Below are 23,728 nucleotides of genomic sequence, written 5' to 3' on the forward strand. Positions count from 1 at the left end.
CTCTTTATTTTATTTACTTATACTTGAAAAAATATTCTAATCCCAGAAGAACTTTGACAAGCTGTTAATATTTATACCAAATAAAAAGCCGTGTACCATTTCCCATCTTAAATTTGTAAAAATATAAATTCCATCCTGCCACTCAAAAAAGTGGGGGAATAAATAAAAGCACAGAAATTGTGATAAAATAAATCTATGTTTCTAGAACTGGCAGTAGTTAGACTTGTAGATCATTATTGCTGTTGAATTATCTAGTTTTTGGTATATTTGATATATTTAATTCTTTGTTTACTTGTTGCATTAAACCAAGATGATGAGTATTTCCCCAAACACATTTATCTGTAAATGGAAGGGATAGGAAGGAAACGTGAGGTCATTGAGTTATCAGGTAGACAATATAACTAGAAGCCTTGAGTATATTTAAATGGGACCTATTAATGAGACTTACTGAAGTGTAAATGTGCAGGGTTTTCCTTGGACATGAAGCCCAACAAAACATCTTTCTGAACTTATTTCATCCTTGCAAACCGACTGAAAAATAAAGCGTAATACTCTGATAATCTTCTTCCTAGTTTTTACCCCAGTTTAGGGAGAATGAGGATGAGTTACAACTTTAACAACGCACAGGCTACACCTAGTTCCCTACCCATAAGCCACCGAATCTTGTGCATTGGCCTTGCATTTATCTATTTCTCTATGTTGTGAAAATAATTTGTGAGAAAAAGATTGTTAGCACACATGCACACAATTTTATAAATCCCCTGTCCTTTAGGGGCACATAGTTAACCAAAAATGATAGAGGGGTGGGTGGGAAGGTGAGAGATGATGAAATAGGGAAAGTGTACAAAACACAGGAATGTTAAGCATGTTTATAACTATATTTTGCCTAATCTTTGTTTTCCTGTGGGACTGCTTTAATTTCAGGGTTGTCTTCCTTGTGGGTAAATTCAGCGGTAATAATAACAGATGAACCAGATCGGGGAGATAGAAAGAAAATAAATAATTCTCTTTCTGTTGACTGGCTTATTGAAGTATATATGCTGCCCAATGCATTTCTGGTGGATTTCAGAGACAAGACAAAAATGATGGTTTTCTATTTTTCTTCCGAACCAGGGGCTTTAAAACGTCAGGATGCAACGGATGCTGAAACATCAGAAAAAAAAGTTAAATGTGGTTATTTCTTTTCTTAGCAAATTCAAGAAATGTTATTTATACTTCAAACAATCCCAGTGATAATAAATATTCATGACTATTTTTATCAATAGATTAATATTGTAAGAACTTCCAAGGCAGATTAAAAGGAGGGTGAAAATAAACAGACGAAAATGGACTAATTCTGCCAAAATTAAACCTTCCTAACATTCCATTATTTTTGTGGAAAAATTAATAACACACATAAACCTGTATTCTCTTTTGCAAACAAGGCACTCCACTACTGTACTTTTTGTACAGCATAAAAGACAGTTCCAATAACATCAGTAGCCTTCTGATAGAAAGTATGAGGAAGAAATAATTTGGTGTCGCAAATCTTCCCACAAATATGGGGAAGCTTATTTACTGTGACATTTCTTAATCTTTTAGATGATTATCAGCATTGATTTCAGTTGATTATCACCTTATTGGTGCCTTTATTCATTAATAATGAACTGAAATACATAGTATTTATTGATTTGTCACCTTTAGCCAAAATTGTCAGCATAGCTAATATAATTAAAATGGCAACAAAATCAATTTCTCAGTATAAAATGGCAAGTATTTGAAAACTTTAGCTTTAATCTAGTTTCTATAAGAAATGGGGGGTCTCTGGAATGGAATTAAAAATTCAAGATACAGCCACAACAACATGATCACCTGTGTTACATCATCCCAACTGTACAACTAAGCAAAGTAAGTAATGTTTTCTCCAAATTCCTTTTTTTAAAAGGAAGTCTTACCATTTTCCTGAGTGAAGCAAATCAAAACCTTCATTGATTTTATCAAACGGTAAAGTGTGAGTAATTAATGGATCTAGGCTAAACCTTTTGTTCATGAAATCCGAAACCAACTTAGGAACTGTATCTTTACTTTTCCAGTCTGAAAGTAAAAAAGAGTATAAAGATACTGCATTAATTTTACAAGGTCATTTCAAATGCACTTCTACAGCTTTTCTTGAGCCAGTAATTCTTAATAAGATTGGACTAGGTGTCATCAGGGGTGGGATTCTACTGGTTTGGTGAACCGGTACCTCCAACTACCAGCTGGGAGCGAACCAGTTAGCTCCAACTTTAAAGTGGGCCTGCCCGTCTGCCCCAGTGCTATACTCACCTATATTTCCTTTTCCGAAGCCCAGCCGATCAGCGATAATGCGGAAGGTACGTTTTCTATAAACTGCATTGCGCGCACAGCGCATGTCATGCTCATGTGCAATTGAAGCGTGCGTTCAGCGAACCAGTTGTTAAACCAGTAGGATCCCACCCCTGGGTGTCATGTGTTATCAGATGATCTGCTGATTCCAGAGCTGAGGAGTTTACTATCAATTGAGGAATTTACGGTATAATTTTTTCCTGTTTTGGATAACCTATGGACTCTGTTCCAATTTCCATTATCCTATCTATTCCTCATTCTTGAAATCCTGGTTCTCAAGGAGTAGGAACCATCCTATTCTAAAATTCTTGCTTCAATATTTGTTTCTATGCATTAGGAACAGTGACTTGTAGTCAGGTGAGGCAAGAGAGGCACAGCCTCACGCCTGTCATGAAAAGAAAAAAATGTAAAAGGAAAAAGGTGAGAGCTGATGTCAGGCTGAGCTAGTTGCTGCCTCACTGTGGATAACTCTGTTTAAAAAAGCCTCTAAAAAGCACCCTCTACTATGAGGCAGGAGAAGTGTGTGCCTCATCTAGTCTTTTTATGCGTTTTATGATCACTCGAGCAGAGTTAAGCAAGGGTTAAAAGCCTAAAAATTCCTGATGTAGGTGAGGCACTCACTTCTCCTGCCTCATAGTAGAGGGCATTCATTTAGGCAGGGCTTCTTCAGAGGACCCAAGGCAAGAGTTTAAGTCCTCTTTGAAGCAGCTGGAAAAGGTACGTGTGGGTCGGAGGGAGGGGGAGGAATTCAAACTTCATCCTCCTGGTGTGGGGCTTTGGGCAAAGTCTGGAAGGAAGGACCCTGGCTCGCTTGTGCTCTCCCTCCCCAAGTGTAGTTTGGTTGCAGGCAGAGCCACGTTGCCTTTTCAAACCTGTAACCAGTGAAGCTAGGCTGGATCCTTCCGGGGCTGGGGGAAAGTGTGTGCACTCCAGTATGGCTCTTTGACTGGCTTCCTGCTTCCTCATGTGGTCTCCTCACTGGTGCTCTCCCTCCAATCCAACTTTGAGTCTGTGTTTGTTTGTTTGTTTGAGAGAGTGAGTGAGAGAGGGAAGTGGGTAGGAGAGATAGTCCAATCCAATTCTGTGTGTGTGTGTGTGTGTGTTTGAAAGAGGGGGGAGAGAGGGAGAGAGGGAGGAAGGAGGGGAAGGGAGAAGAAAAAGAAAGAAGGAAACTTCTTTCACAAAGGAGAAAAACAAATGCTGTTGCTTTAAATCGGAACTGAGCATGCCTGGCTGTGGAATTCTGGGAGTTGAAGTCCACAAGTCTAGAAAAAATTTGAAACCCATCACTGTGTCAGTGCCTCACCAGCCATAAACCTCACTGCACGTCAATGATTAGGAAAGTATTAGAGAATCTTATCACATCTGTCCTTTGTAAAGATTACTGGACCATCATTGTACAGCAACCTTCCTTGACCTTGTGTTTTCCATAAGTGTTGGCCTTTAAAGATTACATTGTCTGAGAAATGCTGGTATTCAAGTCTAGCATTTCTGGAGAATATTAAATTGGGGAAGCTCGATATGAATAACTAAATAGTAGTACAACTAGAACAACCATGTGGCTTCATAAGGAGTTTGAGAATTCTAATTCTATTTCTTATGGATTTTTCTCTGCCTCTCAGTACAATTTGCATTTATATAATGCAGGAGATGAATCATTGGTGCTCTGAATTTTTTAATAAAATAATTAGAGCTATGAAAGGGGAAATTGGGATATTCCCCAAACTCAGTTCTCACTTTCTCTGCAACTAATATTACTTTCTTTTTTTGGGGAAAAAAACAGATTAATGTTTTTTGCCTGCAACGTTAATATCCTGAAAGAGAGCAATTTTCAGAAAATATCTACTGCAAAATGTTTAAACTCTTTTTCCAGCAACTCTGCTACTTGACTTCTTCTCCCTGCTACTCCTGCTTTAAAGTTTTTAAAAACATCCCTTGAAGTAGTCAGATATTCTAATTTATATCAAGACATATTGAAATTCTGGTAAAGTTTGTGGATCCTGTTTTACTTAAACATCATCATTTATGAAATTTGCTGTTGTGTTTGAAAGAACTTTGGTGGACCTTTTAGTAACTTGTTGCAGGAAAAGCAGCAGTCTGCTGGTTGTTGGATGTCCTTCAGCTGTTCATTGAACTATGTAAGAGAAATGATGAGAGTTCTCCTCTAACTTGAAGGGCAATTGGGCTTGTGAGTAATAGCAGAACTACATCTGATTTTATGATTTGGTGACAGAAGATCAAGTAAAGCGTGGACAACCTTTGGTGACAGGAGGCTACTGTTGTGGCCCACCAGCTGCCAGCAGAGCTGGCGGTAGACTCAGATGATGAGGAGTTTGGGGAAGAACTTGGGCCAGTCCTGGAGTCTGGGGAAGGCTCTGATGGAGATTCTGCATCCTGTCCGACATTCCCTAGTTGCCTTCAGAGTCAGCTAAGTGGGGAAGAGGAACAGCTGGGGCCTGTTCCAGATGCATGTATGCATACAGCTGTCAGGAGAGGCAAACAACTGAATACCAGGAGCCAACTCGTGAGAAAAGGCACATGTGAACACTGAATGGCCCCTCCCTAGGGGATAAATAGAAGCAAAAGGGGAGTGGTGTCATAGGAGACAACTGCTTGGATTTGTTCTAAAAGATTTGTTCCTTGTGATTCGTGCCTCAGAGACTGTGTGGGAGAGTTTAATTTACAGCTTTGGGGCTGGCAGCTCCCAGCCTGGCAATTATCCAGAGAGCTAATAAGATCTGTACTTCAGTTAACCCTTGGAAGGATTATTGCATGGACTTTTCTGTGTGTGAATGCTATGAATTCACAGTACCTAAATAAAGAGAGGGAGTTTTCGGGACAAGGAGTCTGTTTCTTGGTTCTGCTAAGGCTGGGTCAGAACAGCTACATCTAATAGGGTATGGGGTGATGATTGCTGTGATGGGTCAATGATGCATAATGGATGGATGGGAAGTTTAATACAGGTTGACAAAGATGGGGTTTTCATTTTCCCCCCCTTCCACATTTATTTCCGGGTGGAGTTCAATAACTATTTCTTAAAGTATGTGAAATCTATTAAAATTAACAGTTTTTGTGTCTCTCTTGTCTCAAAGTAATAGGAAACCATATCATTGTCTTTAAACAAGAGTGGTCTGTTAAGATTCCAGTGACTGCAAACAAAATGTTAAGAACAAACCAGAGTATCTTGTTCCAATATACTGATAACAGAACATTAGATGCAATGAGCATCTTCCTCACCTGGTGCTTTCCAACTATGTTGCAATACAGCTACCATTACTGCAAATGAAACCATAGGCAATACCACTTGGGGATGATAGAAACAGAAGACTAAGTGATTGGGGAAAGATGGTACACAGGATTTCAGCTGTTTAGGCGTTGAGATGACTGACAGTCTGTAAGATAAGTTGGTCTTGAACCCCATCACCTATGTATTATATAATGAGCCATGGTGGTGCAGTACTGCAGGCTACCTCTGCTGCCTGTCAGCTGCCTGCAATTTGGCATTTTAAATCTCAACAGGCACAAGGTTGACTCAGCCTTCCATCCTTCTGAGGTGGGTAAAATGTGAACCCAGGTTGTTGGGGGCAATAGGCTGACTCTGTAAACCACTTAAAGAGGGCTGCAAACAGTGACGTGCAGTCAGGGGAGGCAGGGCCTCACCAGTGTCATCATGAAAAGAAAAAATATGTAAAATGAAAAAGGCAAGAGCTGAGGTCAGGCTGAGCTAGTCGCTGCCAGAGTCACAGTGGATGACTCTGCTTAGTGCTTAACTGTTTAAAAAAGCCTCTTAAAAAGTGCCCTTTACAGGAGGAGGCGGGAGAACCACGTGCTTCATTTAGTCTATCTTTATGATCACTCAAGCAGAGTTAAGGAAGGGTTAAAAGCTGAAAAATTCCTTATGTAGATGAGGCACTTGGTTCTCTTGCCTCCTCCTGTAGAGGGCGTTTTTTAGAGGCTTTTTTAAACAGTTAAGCAGAGTTATCCATTGGGGACTCCGGCAGCAGCTAACCCAGCCTGACCTCAGCAGCTCTTGTCTTTTTCCTTTTACATTTTTACATTTTCATCATGGCAGACAAGAGCAGAGTTGAAATAAGAAATGATACTAAATTATGTCTGGGTTGGCGGAAATACCATCCCAAGGAAACATAAACTGAGATTTAAAATAGACACACCAACAACAATAGAAAAAGAAAGGGAGAGAGGAGGAGAGAATGAAAGGAAGACAGAGGAAAAAAGAAAGAGGCAAGGAGAGGAGGATGGAAAGGAGAGAAAGAGGAGGAGAGAGGGTAGAAAGGGGAAGAGGAAGAGCAGGAGTAGGAGAAAGGTACGGGAAGAAGGAAGGGGAAGGAGAGGAGGAAGGAGGAAAGTAGAGAAGGGAGGGAGGGAGAAAGGAAAGGGAAAGGAAAGGAGGATGGAAGGGAGAGAAAAGGAAGGAGAGAGGGTAGGAAGGGAAAGAGGAAGAGCAGGAGCAAAGGAGAGGTAAGGGAAGAAAGAAGGGGAAGGAGAGGAGGAAGGAAGAAAGTAGAGAAGGGAGAGAGGGTGAAAAGAAAGAGGTAAGGAGAGGAGGATGGAAAGGAGAGAAAGAGGAGGAGAGAGGGTAGGAAGGGGATGAGGAAGAATAGGAGTAGGAAAAAGGTACAGGAAGAAGGAAGGGAAAGGAGAGGAGGAAGGAAGAAAGTAGATAAGGGAGGGAGAAAAGAAAGGGAAAATAAGGTGGTGTTACAACAGGAGGAAGGGATGATAAACAAAGCAACCCAAACAGTATATTATAACCTATTAAATGAAATAATAAATGTATAAGAATGATAAATGTTAAAACACATGTAACCAAACGACATGCTGTATGTGATGATGTTTTTTTTTGTGTTTTTTTATTATTGTGTGTATGTGTTGTCTATGTAATAAAAATAAAAAAAAATATAAAGAAAAAAGAGCAGAGTTGAAATCCTCTGTGAAACAGCTGGAAAAGGTATGTGGGTCAGAGGGAGGGAGAGGAATTCAAAATTAATGTAATTTGTAAGTAATTGTATTATTGTAAGTAATTTGTGTGTGTGTGTGTGTGTGTGTGTGTGTTTTACCCACCTCTGCTGGCGCGCGGGCTGGAACTTTTTTTTATGTCGGACATAGCGGCAGGGCTTTTGGATGCCCCAGCGCTGTGTCCGCCATAGATGCCTCTTTGTCGGACATAGTGGCACGGCGGCTTTTGCCTCTAGCGCCGGGGCAGCAGGATGGCTTTGCGGGCAAAAGGCGCTAGAGGCAAAAGCCGCCCTGCCGCTATGTCTGACATAGAGGCACCCCACCTCTATGTCGGACACAGCACCGGGCGTCCAAAAGCCCTGCCGCTGTGTCCGACATAGAGGCGTCCCGCCTCTGTGGCAGACACATTGCCAGGACATCTAGAAGCCCTGCTACTGTGTCCGACATAGAGGCGTCCCGCCTCTATGGTGGACACAGCACCAGGGCGGCTTTTGCCTCTAGCGCCGGGGCGGCAGGGCGGCTTTGCGGGCAAAAGGTGCTAGAGGCAAAAGCTGCCCTGCCACTGTGTCCGACATAGAGGCGTCCCGCCTCTATGGCGGACACAGCGCCGGGGCGTCCAAAAGCCCTGCCGCTGTGTCCGACATAGGGCGGCTTTTGCTCGCTTGCCTCACCAGCCATAAACCTTACCGCACGTCACTGGCTGCAAAGCACTATAAAGCGGTATATAAGTGACATTGCTATATTATACTGGTAATATTGAGCTTCCCATAGTATACAAAAGAGAGAGAGAATGTATTAATAGCCAAATAGGAGCCCTACCTCCAAATAGAGTTCCTTTCCAAGTGCGGCCTGTGAAGAGAAGTCCTGGAGAAAAGGTAATCATAGAATCCGTAGGCGGTACTCCCACAATGATGCATTTTCCATAATTTATTTGGCAGGAATTCAAGGCAGCCAGCTAAAGTCAACCCAAAGACATATATGTGAATCAAGCCAAAGTCCATGTTTACCACTCCAACCACAATTCTTCCATTGACCTTTTGCATAGGATTTTATTGTTCGAAATGTATCAATAATCACATCTCCTCAAATGGTCTGTTGTGGCAATGCCTTCCTATGCTAAGCTACCATAAAGTAATTTGCAGAAAGAAAGTTTTCTATTTCTCTATTTTATGGTCTCCTATATCTACTGTGGTGACTTAATCACTATACCAAACTGGCCAGGAGTGGGATTCAAATAATTTAACAACTGGTTCTCTGCCCTAATGACCTGTTGGGTGGGCATGGCCCAGTGGTGGGTTTCAAAATTTTTTAGAACCTATTCTGTTAGTGTAGCCTGCTTTGTGGGAGTGGCTTGCCGGCCATGTGGCTGAGTGGGAGCGGCTTGGCAGCCATGTGACTGGGTGGGTGTGGCCAACTTGTTAAATGTGGTGAAACTCACTTAACAACGCTCTTGCTTAGCAACCAAAATGTCTTAAAGCTGTCAAGTTACAAGATCCTTGCACCCCTAACCCTTTACAAAAAAAAACAACAACAACCCAGGGGTGTTCAAACTTGACAGCTTTAAGACTTGTGAACTTCAACTCCCAGAATTCCTCCTCCAGTCATATTGGCTCAGGAACGCTGGCATTGAAGTGTGCAAGTCTTAAAGCTATCAAGTTACAAGACCCTTGCACCCCTAACCCTTTAGAAAACCCCCCCAGGGGTGTTCAAACTTGACAGCTTTAAGACTTTAAGGTAAGCAAGCATGGCGCAGACGGGCGAGGGGAGGGAGCTGGAACTGGTTCTAAACAACATGGTAGATTTGTGGAACCTCTTCTATAGAAGAGGTTAGAATGGGCAGGAACCCACCCCTGGCATGGCCAAATTGATTAGTCTCACCCTTAGGAAATTTCTCCTTAGTTCAACTCACAATAAAATAGCACAATAAAATAGCACTGTTCCAATATGTAGAATAGAAATAGAATAACAGAGTTGGAAGGAACCTTGGAGGTTTTCTAGTCCAACCCCCTGCTTAGGAAGGAAATCCTACTTCACTTCAGACAAATGGTTATCCAATCTCTTCTTTAAAACTTCTAGTGTTGGAGCATTTACAACTTCTGGAGATAAGTTGTTCCACTGTTCTGTCAGGAAATTTGAGTGGTTCCTACGAAAATGAAGTGGTCAAACTATTTTCCAAAGCACCAAAAGGCATGACAAGAAACAATGGATGGAAACTAACCAAAGAGAGAAGCAATCTAGACTAAGAAGAAATTTCCTAAGGGTGAGACCAATCTATAGAATAGCTTGCCTTCAAAAGTTGTGAATGCTCCATCACACATAAGCAACAGAGTTACAAGATAATTTGAAATCTTTACAGTCTAATACTGTAAGGTAACTCTTAAATGCTGAAAATGCAGAATCAAAATACATAAACATTGTTGGGAATATACTCCTAGTGTTGGGTAGGCAATATATATTTATCTACTACAACAAATGGTCGTTGTTGCTTTAAATGAGTGGATGTACTTAACAGCTGTAATTAACTTTACTATAAGAAGGAATCAAGAGAGCTCACTCTCTCTCTCTGCTTGTCCTATGCTTGATGACTTGATGACTGGAATGTGAACTGTGACTGTAAGGTATTGTTTGTTCTTTGAATTGTATTTAGACTAATATCTACTATCTACTATCACTGCTTGTGAAGCAATTATCAGTAGTAAAGCTACTTGTTTTTACTAGCAGTGTCTGAAACTCTATTCGTGTGTTTCTACTAGCAACATTCTTTCTCTCTAGCTGTACATTCCACTGCACTACTTTCTGCCTCCCAACCGAGATACCCCTAACAAACATAGAAACAGCATAGTAACCCTATACCAAATTAATAAATCAATTCTGCTAATTAGAATGTGTATTTAAAAAGACACAAGAACTCTCACGAGAAACTCCTGCTCTGTATTAACATTTTTAAAACGCCTTCCCTGGCCTTATCCTGTCCAGAGCAAGAAAAGATTCAACCTAGAAATAAGGAGGAATATCCTGACAGAGCGAATAATCAACCAAGGGAACAGCTTGCCTTCGGAGGCTGTGGGAGTATCATAACCGGAGGCTTTCATGAAGAGATTGGACTGCCATTTGTCAGAAATGGTGGTAGGGTCTCCTGCTTGAGCAAGGGATTTGACTAGATGACTTACGAGGTCCTTTCCGACTCTCTTAATCTATATGATCTGTAAATTTCTATTGTTTCTATGCTGACTACATTCCTGCAGTTTTGTTATGCAACTAAGTATTTGCCTGTTAAATGGTTCTTGGCTGTCTTTCCCTGGGCTGGAGCTATTAATTGAAGGGAGAGAGAAAGGGAGGGGGGGAGGAAATATCTTGTACTTTAAGCCTGAGTTTTAAAGGGGGTGGAATTTTTCTGCTGAGGAAATGGCTACGTGATTATTTCTTCTTTTTCTTTTCCCTTCCTTTGATTTGAGCCGCTGAACTGCTGACCTTCTGATCGACAAGCTCAGCATCTTAGCCACTGACCCACTGCATCCCTTTGTTACTTAGCACCCTACAATTACTGCAATGATTATTTCAATAAAGCCCACAGAAATGTTGGCTTTTAGTAAAAGATCTTCCTCATGTCCCTTTTAGTTCTTCCGTTCTGGTGCTACCCTAATGCACATACCATGGTTTCAGGTTTTCCAATGGCTTCAAAGGAATATTCTACACCGTCACCGCCAGTCAAGTCAAAGATCACTTCATTGATGGGTTTCTGGTAATCCTTGGGATTGACACAGTCCGTGACACCAATTTCTTTAGCCTTAGGGAATTTGTCCTTGTTGATATCGATTCCAATGATTCGGGAAGCTCCAGCTTCCTTGCAGCCCATGACTGCTGAGAGACCAACTCCTCCGAGTCCAAAAACGGCACAGGTAGAACCAGGCCGCACCTTCGTTAGCATAAAAAAAAATGGGGCATTATGGTTATCTACTCACAGGGTTAATGAATCTCTTTTAGTCCAAAGGTATGAAGCAACATGGAATTTTGAGAGCATCTTGTGTGTATGATCACAAAATGGACACCACGGAAAGAATTGCACATTCATTGAATGGCTGCTATAAAATGTGATCAGTCACAAATATCTACTTTCTACAAGGCTAACTAGACAAATAGCTTTCCATCAATATCTCTAATCTCCTCAAAATGATCTCTTCTACCTTTCAACTTTGCCTTTTAAAGTGTACGCTGGCCTGCAGCCAACCAACATTTTTACTTAGAGAAATATCTAATTCCATCATGGAATTAAGATGAAATCAAACCATTATGAGCAGGTAATATATGGCACGATAGTGTTCTGATCTAGGCTTCCCAAGAGCATGAAGCAAACTCCTTATCCCGACAAAAAACCCTTTTATAAACTTATTGTGAATTCTGCTCATTCAGATCCAGCAAAGTCTTTCAAGGGTGGATTTACAGTCACAGACCTTATCTGGCTTGGAGGCTGACAGGCCAATATCTGCAAAGCCTGGCAAGGAGTGTCAAAGAGTCACAAACCAATTAAGCGAACTAATTGTCTCCTGCAAACTCCACTCCCCTTTTGCTCCTGTTTGATTCCCTGTGGGAGGGGACATTTACCTGTGGCCTTACTCCCAAGTCAACCCCTGTTCTTTAGCTGTTCCCTTTGTCGGGCAACTCTGCACATGCGCACACTGGAAACAGGCTCCAGCTGTTCATCTGCCTCATTGATGTCTGACTGTGAAAGCAGCTGATTACTGGCATGCCACTCTGCCCCCCTCTCTGCCTCCAACACAGAGTCCTCATCAGAGCCTTCCCCATACTCCAGGACTGCCCATGTTCCTCCCAACCTCCTCACTGTCCAAATATGCTGCCAGCTCCACTGACCGCTGGCGGACCACAACACATGTGCGCGCATGTGACATGCCCTAGAACAGTAGTTCTCCACCTGTGGTCTGCAGATCTCTGGGGGCGTGCAATGCCATCATAGGGCATCTGCGAAGGCTTGAAGAAATGTTATGATTTAAATCTTGAGTTAGGTTTTGGAGGTCTGTGGCCCTGGTCTGTGACCACAAAAGGTACTTAAAGTGGGTCCATGGTGAAGAAAAGATTCAGAACCACCATCCTGACCTTGAACATAGAGCTATCATGAGCTTACCTTTGCAGCATTTATGGCAGCACCATAGCCAGTGGAAAACCCACAGCTAATAAGACACACTTTTTCAGGAGGTGCTGCAGCATCGATTTTGACAACTGAATCCTCGTGCACTACAGTATATTCAGTAAAAGTGCTGGTACCAACAAAGTTGTGCAGTGGTATTCCTTTGTGAGTGAATCTACTGGTGCCATCCTCCATGAATCCAGGGTCTCTGTGAAAAACATGGCAGGGGAAATCAGAATTATCGATCATGGGGCTATTAGGCAGAACAAGAAAGTACAGTAGTGACAGGAGAGAAACTCACTGATCCTTCTTGCACAAGTTGCCTGTAGGATGCATACAAGTACTGCATTTGCCACATTGGGGGAGAAAAATCGGAATGACTTGGTCTCCTGAGAATGAGAAAAAGATCATTATCTATGGGCTTGAAACTTCCAGACAGCCTAGTGGCAGTATTTTACCAGTACTATAGTTGGCAGGATTTTACCAGCAAAACAGTCAATTCCAATCTATTCAATATTGCTACAATAGGTCTTTATTCTGTTTGATTATCATTTCCAGCCAGTTTTGTATTTTTTCCCAATATTCTCTTGCTTTATTTCACGTCCACCACATGTGGTAAGAGGTACCTGGGGTCTAATTTTATATAGGATTTGAAAATTCTGTTACTTAAGCCAGAGGTCCCTAATCCCTGGTCTGTGGATTGACACCGGTCCACGGGCCAATACTGGTCCATGACCCATCAGGAACTGGTCTGCACAAGCAAGAGATGCCCCATCTGCACATGTGCAGGCAGTGTGTGAAACCACGCCCCCTGGTCCATCACTCTCCATGGAAATGCTCCCCGGCACCCAAAAGGTTGGGGGCCGCTGATTTAAACAATGCAGATGATGAACATGTGGCAAACATGTTAAAATTTAGCTGCTTCTTGTTGAAACGGAATTAATAGCAAAAAGATATTTATTATTATTATTAAACTAATCTTCTTCGTTCTGGAGAGAACAATAATGCTTGTGGTTTATTGTAGGATATAGTTGAGGAGATGCTACTAACCCACTGCTAGTATTTTCATTCAGAATTCCAGTAGCGCTGCTAACTTTCTGAACTCAAAACACCAACAAATAGTCCTTAACTTATGACCACAATGGAGCCCAAAATGTATGTTGCTAAGTGAGACATTTGTTAAGTGAATTTTGCCTTGTTTTATGACCTTTCTTACCACAGTTGTTAAGTCAATCACTGCAGTTGTTAAGTTAGTAACCCGGTTAAGTGAACCTGGCTTCCCCATTGACTTTGCTTGTCAGAAGATCACAAAAGGTGATTACATGATCCCGGAACATGGCAACTGTCATGAATACATGCCAGTTGCAAGCATCTGAATTTTGATCATGTGGTCATGGGGATGCTGCAACAGTCATAAGTGTGAAAAACAGTCATTTGTTGGGTCACTGAACCAATGGTTGTAAGTTGAGGCCTTCCTGTATGTAATTTTTAATTTCCTTATTGATTACCTTATTGATTTCATTCTTACTGGGAAAGGTTTTGCACTCAATTTCCATACCTGGTTTCATACTGGTAATACCTTCCCCCACACTCTCAACCACGCCAACTGCTTCATGTCCAAGAATAATAGGTAACTTGGTCTTTACTGCACCCCTTACAACGTGGGAATCTGAGCCACAGATTCCACTGGCCAAAATCTAGAACAAAGGCAGAAGATAACTCATTGGAGTACATTATTTTAGGCTTAACTTACAATAATGTGATTTCTCTGTTAAATCCTTCAACCGCAATTTTCAGGAAGAGCTATAAGTACAATGATTACAATTGGTAACTTCCCATAGAAAAGTGCAGTTAATTTTTTTTTAAGTATTGGAATTATTTAAAGATTACAAGAATCACTTCTAAAAGAATCACTTCTCATTCATTTTAAAAAGTGAGATAACAAAAATAGAGAGAGAGATTCGTCTAGTGCAGTGATGAGTTTCAAAAATTGTTGGAACCTACTCTGTGGGTGTGGCCTCCTTTGTGGGAGTGGCTTGCCACCCATGTGGCCAGATGGGTGTGGCTTGCCGCCCATGTGACTGGATATGAGTCCCCTTCGGGGGAAAAGGGCGGCATATAAATAAAAAATAAAATAAACATATGAAGATGCCGACGACACTTGTCAGAACCACCTTAAATTACCTCACACACAGCACTGGCATGCATAAGAATATGATGCAAACTTGTTTTTTAAAGGGCATCTTTGGTTTGCGTTAAAACAACTTCAATACACGCAATGTTCTGATTGCACCCCAAACGCAGTAGTCATCCTTACCTTTCACAGAGGCACTGAGTTTTATAAATATGAGCATGATAGTGTAGAATAATCATATCCAAGGACCAGTGGTGGGTTTCAAAATTTTTTGGAACCTCTTCTGTAGGTGTGGCCTGTTTTCTGGGTCCACTGGTGGAACCTCTTCTAACCGGTTCGGTAGATTTGACGAACCGGTTCTACCGAATAGGTGCAAACTGGTAGGAACCCACCTCTGGTCTAGTGGTTAAAACTCCTCTGCTCACAGTCGAATCCCTTATGCCACCAGGCTCGAAATTTTGGGTTTGGACAACCTGGAACTATGCCGCCTACGGTCTAACCTAAGCGCAGTACGCAAAATTGTCTGCTACAATGTCCTGCCTGTCAACAACTTCTTCAGCTTCAACCTCAATAATACATGGGCAAACAATAGATACAAACTCAAGGTGAACAGCTCCAAACTCGATTGCAGAAAATACAACTTCAGCAACAGAGTGGCCAATGACTGGAATGCCCTACCTGACTCTGTTGTTACATCCTCAAACTCACACAGCTTCAAACAGTCTACCGTGGACCTCACCCCATTTCTTAAAGGTCCGTAATGGGGGCGTGCATAAGCGTACCAGCGTGCCTTCCGTCCCTGTCCTACTGTCCCCATTTATTTCTACTCATTTTCCTTGTTCATGTCCATGTTTATACTTATACCTATTATCTTGTACATGTTTGAATAAACAAACAAACAAATAAATAAATAAAGCAAGCAAGCTCCAGGCTGGAGACCAGAAGACTGTAAGTAATATTCCCGCCTTAGGCATGACAGCTGACTTTGGGCCACTTATGTCAGGTTATAATATAAGGTTTAGTTGATGAGCTAGTCAGTCAATTCCTGTTGAAACTAACAGATCAATATTTGATTGATCTCAAAAAATAGGCAGCCTGCACTTGTGAACAATTGCTAGGAAAGAAAAAAAAACATTTTAATAAAAGAAAATAGTCTTACATGGCATCTTTGCCTAGCACGGAAAAATATTGATTAGCCTTTGTGAACTTCCTTGATGACAAATTTCCAGGGGTATGATACCATGTATGTTCTGTCATATAAATATCAACTCATACAACAGAAACACCTGGAAGAAGACATCAGCAGGTGTCTATAGTATAGGCCCAAACACGTGTTGGAGAAGCCAGTATTTATGAAGTGACTGACATCCAGGAGATTTAAGATATTGCAAATATCCTGGCACCTTAAACTGCATTAAGCAGAAAGTTGAGCCTTTGAATAAGAAGACAACCTTTTCTCAATAACTGGCATCAGTTCATATTCCAGGTGCTGCCTTATCTACTAAATGTTCTGCTATCAAGAAAGCCCACTGGTAAGCTAGTCGAAATACTTGGTGACATGATGTTAAATTCCTAGCTGGCACAAAAATCATACCCAAAGAGTATTCCTAATCAAAATGGATCAGTGCAGATAGTCAGGGAATTAGAAACTAAATCTTATGAGGCAGTGGCGGGTTGCAGGTGGTATGCCCGGAGCACTGGGTACTGTTCCGGTACAGTGCTCCAGAGGGAACACCCGCCCACCCGCGTTCCTTACCTGTCTTTAAAGTCTTCGGCACAGTGCGTACAGCTGGAGCATCACGGAGGCTTGCGGAGACGTCACAGGACGGTAAGACGCATGCGTGTGGTGCGCACATGTGCAAGCCCCACGCATGTTCGTGAAGAGGACGCCGGGCCCCGTTGCAACCAGTACGGTTGCAACGGGATCCGGAACCCACCACTGCTATGAAAAGAAGTTACAACAACTAAAAATATTTAACTTTGAGAAGAAAAGTGATAGAAGCACATTTATTTCCTTTACCTTGATGCGAACTTCATATGCTTTTGGTGGAGCCACTTCTATTTCCACAATACTAAATGGTTCTTTAGGTTTCCAGAGTATTGCTGCCTTGCATTTGATTACCTGAGAAAATGCAAGCAAGAGATGGTTTATTCTAAGAGAAGACACCCATTAATTCATTGATTAATCAGGTATTTATAGGAAAGCCTACTCTTCTGGCATCTGAAATTCCTTCCTTCCTAGCTGTCAGTTGAGCTTAATTTTGATCAACCAAGTTCTCTCTCTGACAACCCCTTTCCCTACAATCAGACATGCTACAGAGTAATCCATGTTAACATTTTGTAGTTCCTCAACTTCTTTCCTGTTCCATGTATTGGCAAGGCATTGAAATGTTCCTTGTTTAATTAATTTGAATGGGATTGATTTACTTTAAAAAGAAAAACCAGGAACCAAAAGACTCAGCTTAAGTCCACCAAATATAAATGGGCATGTGAGATTTGTATTTGTTGAACGGACTCTCACCTCCAACACCACCTCTGTGCTACAGACGGAATAAACTTGGGAATTACAGATTTACAGATTAACAGAGTTGGAAGGGGCCTCGTATGTCATCTCCCCCCAAGCAAAAGACTCTACACCACTTCTGACAAATGGCAGTCCAATCTCTTCTTGAAAGTCTCAAGTGATGAAGTTCCCGCAACTTTCGAAGGCAAGCTGTTCCATTGGTTAATTGTTCTCACTGTCAGAAAATTCCTCCTTATCTCTAGGTTGAATCTCTCCTTGATCAGTTTCCATCCATTATTCCTTGTCTGGTCTTCAGATGCTTTGGAGAATAGCTTGACCCCTTCAAGAGATGGGTTCCTGCCAGTTCTAACTGATTCGGTAGAAGAGGTTCATCAAATCTACTGTATCGGTTAGAAGAGGTTCCACCGATGGACCCAGAAGTAAGTTCCGGAATGCCTGCCCCGGCCCTGTTGCTCGCTCACCCTGCCCATTCCATCGCAGCTCACTCGCTCCCCTGCCCGTCCGCACTAAACTAGCCCAGCCCACCACTCACTGATTGGCTGGAATCCAGCCAAGCGGGCTGGAGTTGATCTGCCCACCTCCAACACTTGTTTAAAAGCGGAGCGCCAATGGCCAACATCCCGAGCAGCTGTCACATCACATCATGCTTGCTGATCAGGTTCTTCCTTCGCTTCGCCTTCCAGCAGCTTGCTGCTTCCCTCAGGTAAGCAACTAAGTGTGAGGAGTGGCGGCAGTGGGAGGCTAGCATACGCCAGCTCGCGGCTTTCGTGAGGGAAGGCCTGAAGGCCTTCCCACGCAAAAGCTGCGGGCTGGCGTACGCTGCATGGCCGAAAGGGGGTGGGCGGTGGCAGTGGTGGGAGGTTGGACTACGCCATGTGGCCAAAAGGGGGTTTCCTGCAGGGACGTGCACTCACTAGAGGCAGGGGAGGCGAGGCCTCACCAGTCTCCTCAGGAAAAGGAAGGAATTTTAAAGATTTTTTCTAAAATAATTAAGGCCAAACTAGTTGCTACCAGACTTCAACTCACAGTGATTTGAAGTGTACATAGTGTTTAATTATAGGAGGAGGCCAGAGAACTCGGGGTCTCCTTTGAATAAGGATTTTTTTGCCTTTTAAGGGTTAACCAAGGGTTAAAAAGCAAAAGAAATAGTATGCAAATGAGGCCCATAGTTCTCGGGCCTCTTCCTGCAGAGGGCACGTGGTGGCTCTAGGAGTCACTATCCTAGCCTGCTTGGCCCTGGAGCCTAGCTAGACCAAATCTGGAATTTTGGCGTAGCTGGAAGGTATGTTGATCAGAGGGAGGGGGCAGGGGGGAAGAATTCAATTTATTTGTAATTTAAGTAAATGTAATTTATTTTTATTGTGTGTGTATGTGTGTTTCTTTCTTAACTTCACTCAAACAAACTCTCTCTCAATTTGAGAGAGAGTTTGCTTGAGAAGAGAGGGAAGGAGCAGACGCAGGGAGGGGAGCCTTGTTTGTTTGAGAAGAGAGGGGCAGCCCTCTCCCCCCCATCCTGCTCCCCTCTTCCTTTCCTCCTCCTCCTCTCCCCTTTCTTCGCCGGCTGCCACCTCGCCCCCCTCCGCCTCCTCCGTCCCCCTCGCTGTGTCCGCCAGGTGTCTCGCATTTATGGCGGGCATAAACGCAAGACGCCTGGTGGACACAGACTTGGGGATGGAGGAGGTGGGGGGCGAGGAGGAACCCCAGAGGCGAAAGGCGAAGAGGGGTGGGGAGGATGTTTGCAGCCCTGGTTCTGTCTCCCAGCCAGCAGCCCCAGGAGGAAACGGCGAAGAGGGGTGGGGGTGGGTGTTCCAAGAAGCCCCCTTCCCCTTTGGCACTCCGCAAGGCCTGCCGGAGCTCTGGGAGTAAGCGGCGGGAGAGGAATGCTGTCATCTATTGCCAGAAAATCCGGCGAGGGAAGCGGGGCTCGTGGAGACTCACTCGCAGCCAGCTTCTCTGGAGCGGGGGGGGGGGGGAATAGAAGCGGAGCAGATCGCAGCGGCAAGAGCATCCGCTCCGCTTCTATTGCCCCCTCCTCCGCTCCAGAGAAGCCGGCTGGAGTGGAGGGGGGGGCGATAGAAGCGGAGTGGATCGCAGCGGCAAGAGGTGGCATTGGGGGGGGCAGCTCCCCCCCAAATACCGACACCAGGCCCAGTTGCTGGCTTCCAGTTCGTTTTGCAACCTGCGGCCGGGAGGCGAGGCCGAGGCGGCCTCCTCCTGCTCTCCCTTTGGTCTCACTTCGCCCAAGGCCCCGCTTCCACTGCCGGCTCCTCTGCCCAAACCCAGGCCTTTGCGGGCCGGCCCTGCTTCCTGGCCCCAGGACAGCTCGGAAGTTTAGAGAGGAAGGCACGGCTCGGATGTTGGAAGAAGGGAACGTTGGTTCCACGGCTTTAAAGTGGCGGCAGGGCTCCGGCGGCAGGGCTTTAAAGTCCCGGCACCGCGTCTGCCATAGAGCGGGACGCATCCCGCTCTATGGCGGATGTGGCAGTAGGGCTTTAAAGTGGCGGCAGGGCCCCGGCGGCAGGGCTTTAAACTCGCCATAGAGCGGACGTGACGGTGGGGCTTCGGCGGGGCTTTCAGAAAGCCGCACCGGGGCTTTGGTGCGGCTTTCCGAAAGCCCCGCCAAAGCCCCAGCGCTGGCAGACATAGGGTGGCTTTTGCCCGCTTGCCTCACCAGCCATGAATCTCACCGCACCTCACTGTGACTAAATGTGTGTGAAGCAAAATGTCTTCAAAGGAAAACCAGAAAGTGCAGTTGCCTCTTAAACTCTAGGAAAAGTGCAGAGAAGAGCAACCAGGATGATGAATGGTTTTAAATGCAGTAAGAGTTTTTCAGAGTGCTACCCTGTCAAAAAAAGTGCCAAGGATGAGTGGGGAATACAGGAAAACTTCGGATTAGTTTCTGGCAATTTGCCAACCACAGTGGAAACAATTCTATACCGTAGCATACCTGAGAAATGAATAATCACCATTAAAAGAAATAATAGTTTACTTACCTTCCCTAGAGTGCTCATGGTCCTTGACTTTGTAATACACTTCACCTCGTCTAGGCTATTCTACTTGGTGCAAAACAGTTTGCTTTCAAAATATGGATTGCAAAAAGCTTACTTCTCTTTTAACTAACTATAGTACTTCCCCAGCTCCACCCAACAAACTTAACCACTCCTTTACTTCGACTACTTTAATCAGGGTGTTTTGTAACATCAAACAATTAGGCAATTAAGTTAATCGATTGCCAGGAATTTTTAGCTTCAATGTAGTCATTATTAACCAGAGAAGTAATGCCTCAAGAGTTGTGTCACGTAAGACCAAGAAACAGCAATTCACATGGGCACTTGTGAAAAATGCAAATACATTGGCAAGCTCAAGAAAAAGCATAGAAAACAAGCTACCAGTCTGGTGTGATTACAGATAAAATAATGTACTTTCTGGTTCTTGACTTTAAAAAAAAATTGTGGAATTGGAAAAAATGGTGATTGGAGAGCTCTAGCAACTTTGTTTTGAGAATATGACAATGAGATTTTCAGATTAGAAGAAATGGTGATTATTGATTATTATGCATGGTGTGGAACAGGGGTGTCAAACTCGATTTCATTGAGGACCGCATCAGGGTTGTGTTTGACCTCAGGGCCTGGATGTGAGGGGGGGCGGGGTGAGCGTGGCCAGCTCAACATCACTTGTGTCAGGGGCATCCCCCCCCAGGCTCCATTTTTGGCTACGACAGCCTCTTGCAGTGCTCTGCCTGCAAAAATGGAGCTCTGTTTTCACTGGCAGAGCGCTGCAGGAGGCCGTCGCGGGCAGAAACACAGCTCAGGAGGGCCACACAAGGCCCTCCCAAGCTCCATTGTTGTTGGCAGAGGCACTGTGGGCCGGTCCTTCGCTGTTTCCAGGGTGTCCCCACAGGTCAGATCTAAGCACCCTGCAGGCCAGATCTGCCCCCCGGGCCTTGAGTTTGACACCTCTGGTGTGGAGTGACAGTGACTGAGAGGATACAAAGCAAAGACCCCCCCCCCTTCCTTCATAATAATAGAACTCAGAGTCATTTGATGAAATTAAATCCTGGGAGTATAATTACACTCTGGAATGACTCCAAAAATAGTGATTGCCATAAAATGGAAGACCTGAAAGCAATATTATGGTTCATGGACCTACAAAGAGAATTTAGACTTTGCATTGTTGTTTTATAGAGCCGAACACTATTCTCCGTACTTCTTTTTAAATGGCAATTGCTGATAGACAGGAGACTGCTGGATGAGTTTCAGATCATACCTTTGAACCTTTGCTCTTAAATAAGAGGATAAAAGGTAGAAATCGTAAATAGGTGCTTAAAAGCAACGTTTATATCCAATATACAACACATCAATCATATTGAAATGGCTTATATGGTTGCAGGGCAGAGGTGGGTTGCTCCTGATTTGGCCCAGATCGGGCGAATTGGTAGTAGCGGTGAAGGGAGGTTCCTCCCACCTGCCTGGACACTTCTGCGCATGTGAACTGGTAGTAAAAAAATTGGCAACCCACCACTGTTGCAGGGTAAGTGAAATTTGTAAAGAGGCCATAAAATGCAATGTTCCTCCTTTGATAAAGGAAAGGAGAGTGACGTCACAACTGCACCACCTTCCAATGTTGTTGTTTTATTTTATCTTTTACAGATGCACTTATATTTCAAATGTTTCCAGCCTCAGTTTAAAACCCTGCCCCCCCCTGCTTTTAAGCCTCAACCTATTTGCGATTAGAAAATCATCTCTAACTTCCATAATTTTATTTTTACCTTCAGGTGATGGGGAATGGCTTTTTTTGCATGTTGACTCATCTTGTGAAAGTGGCAGAAATGTTTGAATTTTAATTAGCTTTTTTGTTCTTCGATATTCTATAGACAACAAAAGATTTGCTGGATGACCGAGACAACAGAGGGAAGAACCTTTAATGCATTGTTCATATTACTACAGTGTTTCCTTTTGTTTTCACTCTGGTTTAAATAAAAGACATGGATAGAAAGAAAATAGGTTATTTTTGAGCCTCCACAGAGAGCCCATTGAGAAATGATGACTAAGAAGCAAGTTGTATCATCCTGACCATATTTCAACATTTCTGGAAATTAGACAAACATTATTAACTGAAGACCTTTGGCCACCTTGTATAACCTATTGACTTTAGAGTAAAATTGATAATTAAGCCAGGCCAGCTGACATTACTAGTAGGTTACTTATGAATGGTCTATCCAGATTCCATGTGCAGTTAGTATATAATTATACATTTCTCTTCATTGTTGATCAAGTAAGGAGAATCTATTCAAAAGACTTTGATAGTAATATACTATTTGGAAATGATCCACTGTCAATGTAAGCATTTTTTTCATCTCCTGTGAGTTCTTAGGGATGTCACTTCTTTAAAACAAAGATGGGGGCCCCCTAAAGTCTTGTCTCACAAATAATATGGAATGGGTGTTGGAAGGAATATCTGCAACAGTTTGAAACTGAATACTCATCTAAGTTCTTTTTTAACAGGCAACCAAGAAGCATTTGTGATTTATGAGAATCTTCAATTATTTCTTGGTGGTAGAATGGAATGGAATGGAATGGAATAGAATAGAATAGAATAGAATAGAATAGAATTCTTTATTGGCCAAGGGTGATTGGACACACAAGGAATTTGTCTTTGGTGCAGAAGCTCTCGGTGTACATAAAAAGATACATTTGTCAAGAATCGTAAGGTACAAAACTTAATGATAGTCATAGGGTACAAATAAGCAATCAGGAAACAATCAATTCAATATAAATCGTAAGGATACAAGCAACAAAGTTACAGTCCTGCAGTCATAAGTGGAGGAGATGGGTGATAGGAATGATGAGAAGACTAATATTAATACTAATGCAGCCTTAGTGAATGGTTTGACAGTGGTGAGGGGATTATTTGTTTAGCAGAGTGATGGTGTTTGGGAAAAAACTGTTCTTGTCTCTAGTTGTCTTGGTGTGCAGTGCTCTGTAGCGTCATTTTGAGGGTAGAAATTGAAACAATTTATATCCAGGATGTGAGGGGTCTGTAGATACTGTATTTTCACAGCCCTCTTTTTGACTCATGCAGTGTATAGGCTCTCAATGGAAGGCAGCTTGGCAGTCATTGTTTTTTCTACAGTTCTAATTATCCATTGAAGTCTGTGTCTGTCTTGTTCAGTTGCAAAACCAAACCAGACAGTTATAGAGGTGCAGATGACAGACTCAATGGTAAACCCCATATATAGTGTTACTAAAAGGGGAAGAATTCAGAAAAGAAATAGGATGTGTGGGGAGAAGAAGCATGAAGGAGTTCCTAAGAACATACTCGTGTGAGCACAGCTAGAACTGAATGAAAGTCATAATTCCAACCTGATGGTCAACAGCTATTAGGAATCCTCATCATGGTCATTTCAACAGCTACTGGGAATGCATCTCCCTAGATTCACACACAGCCCGTCTGTGTTGAAAACGCTGAACTAGTTGAAAGCCTGGCTATACATTTTCTTTTAAGAAAATAATAACAGATATCCCTTCTACATAGTGGTGGGATTTAATTTTTTTTTACTACTGGTTCTGTGGGTGTGACTTGGTGGGCATGGCAAGGTTTAGTGGGC

The 23,728-nt window shown here is 43.0% G+C and overlaps 1 protein-coding gene across 2 annotated transcripts; it reads right to left on the reverse strand.

The window, feature by feature from the left end:
• Nucleotides 1-308: 308 nt before the first annotated feature.
• On the reverse strand, nt 309-22,096 carry LOC116513255 (alcohol dehydrogenase 1B-like). 2 transcript variants are annotated; one of them, XM_032224257.1, is made up of 9 exons: nt 21,890-22,096; nt 16,618-16,719; nt 14,022-14,160; nt 12,765-12,852; nt 12,461-12,671; nt 10,973-11,236; nt 8,140-8,275; nt 1,935-2,073; nt 309-1,143 (listed from the first exon to the last, which is right to left on the reverse strand). In XM_032224257.1, the coding sequence occupies exons 1-9, from the start codon at nt 21,929-21,931 to the stop codon at nt 1,119-1,121; spliced, it is 1,146 nt and encodes a 381-aa protein (XP_032080148.1). In that variant the 5' UTR covers nt 21,932-22,096; the 3' UTR covers nt 309-1,118. The 2 variants fall into 2 exon arrangements, with proteins under 2 accessions (XP_032080148.1, XP_032080149.1); XM_032224258.1 differs by lacking the exon at nt 21,890-22,096 and adding an exon at nt 20,115-20,271.
• Nucleotides 22,097-23,728: the final 1,632 nt, after the last annotated feature.

Source organism: Thamnophis elegans, chromosome 9 (assembly GCF_009769535.1).
Source record: "Thamnophis elegans isolate rThaEle1 chromosome 9, rThaEle1.pri, whole genome shotgun sequence".
Classification (NCBI taxonomy): Eukaryota; Metazoa; Chordata; class Lepidosauria; order Squamata; family Colubridae; genus Thamnophis; species Thamnophis elegans.

Bases quoted from the DNA above. Each gene is read 5' to 3' on its own strand.
- LOC116513255 (XM_032224257.1), bottom strand. From the start codon at position 21,931: ATGAGTCAACATGCAAAAAAAGCCATTCCCCATCACCTGAAG. The intron at 12,853-14,021 runs GTATGGAAATTG...TCTCATTCTCAG, and splicing joins TATTACCAGTATGAAACCAG to GAGACCAAGTCATTCCGATT. The intron at 2,074-8,139 runs GTAGGGCTCCTA...TTTTACTTTCAG, and splicing joins GAAAGGAACTCTATTTGGAG to ACTGGAAAAGTAAAGATACA.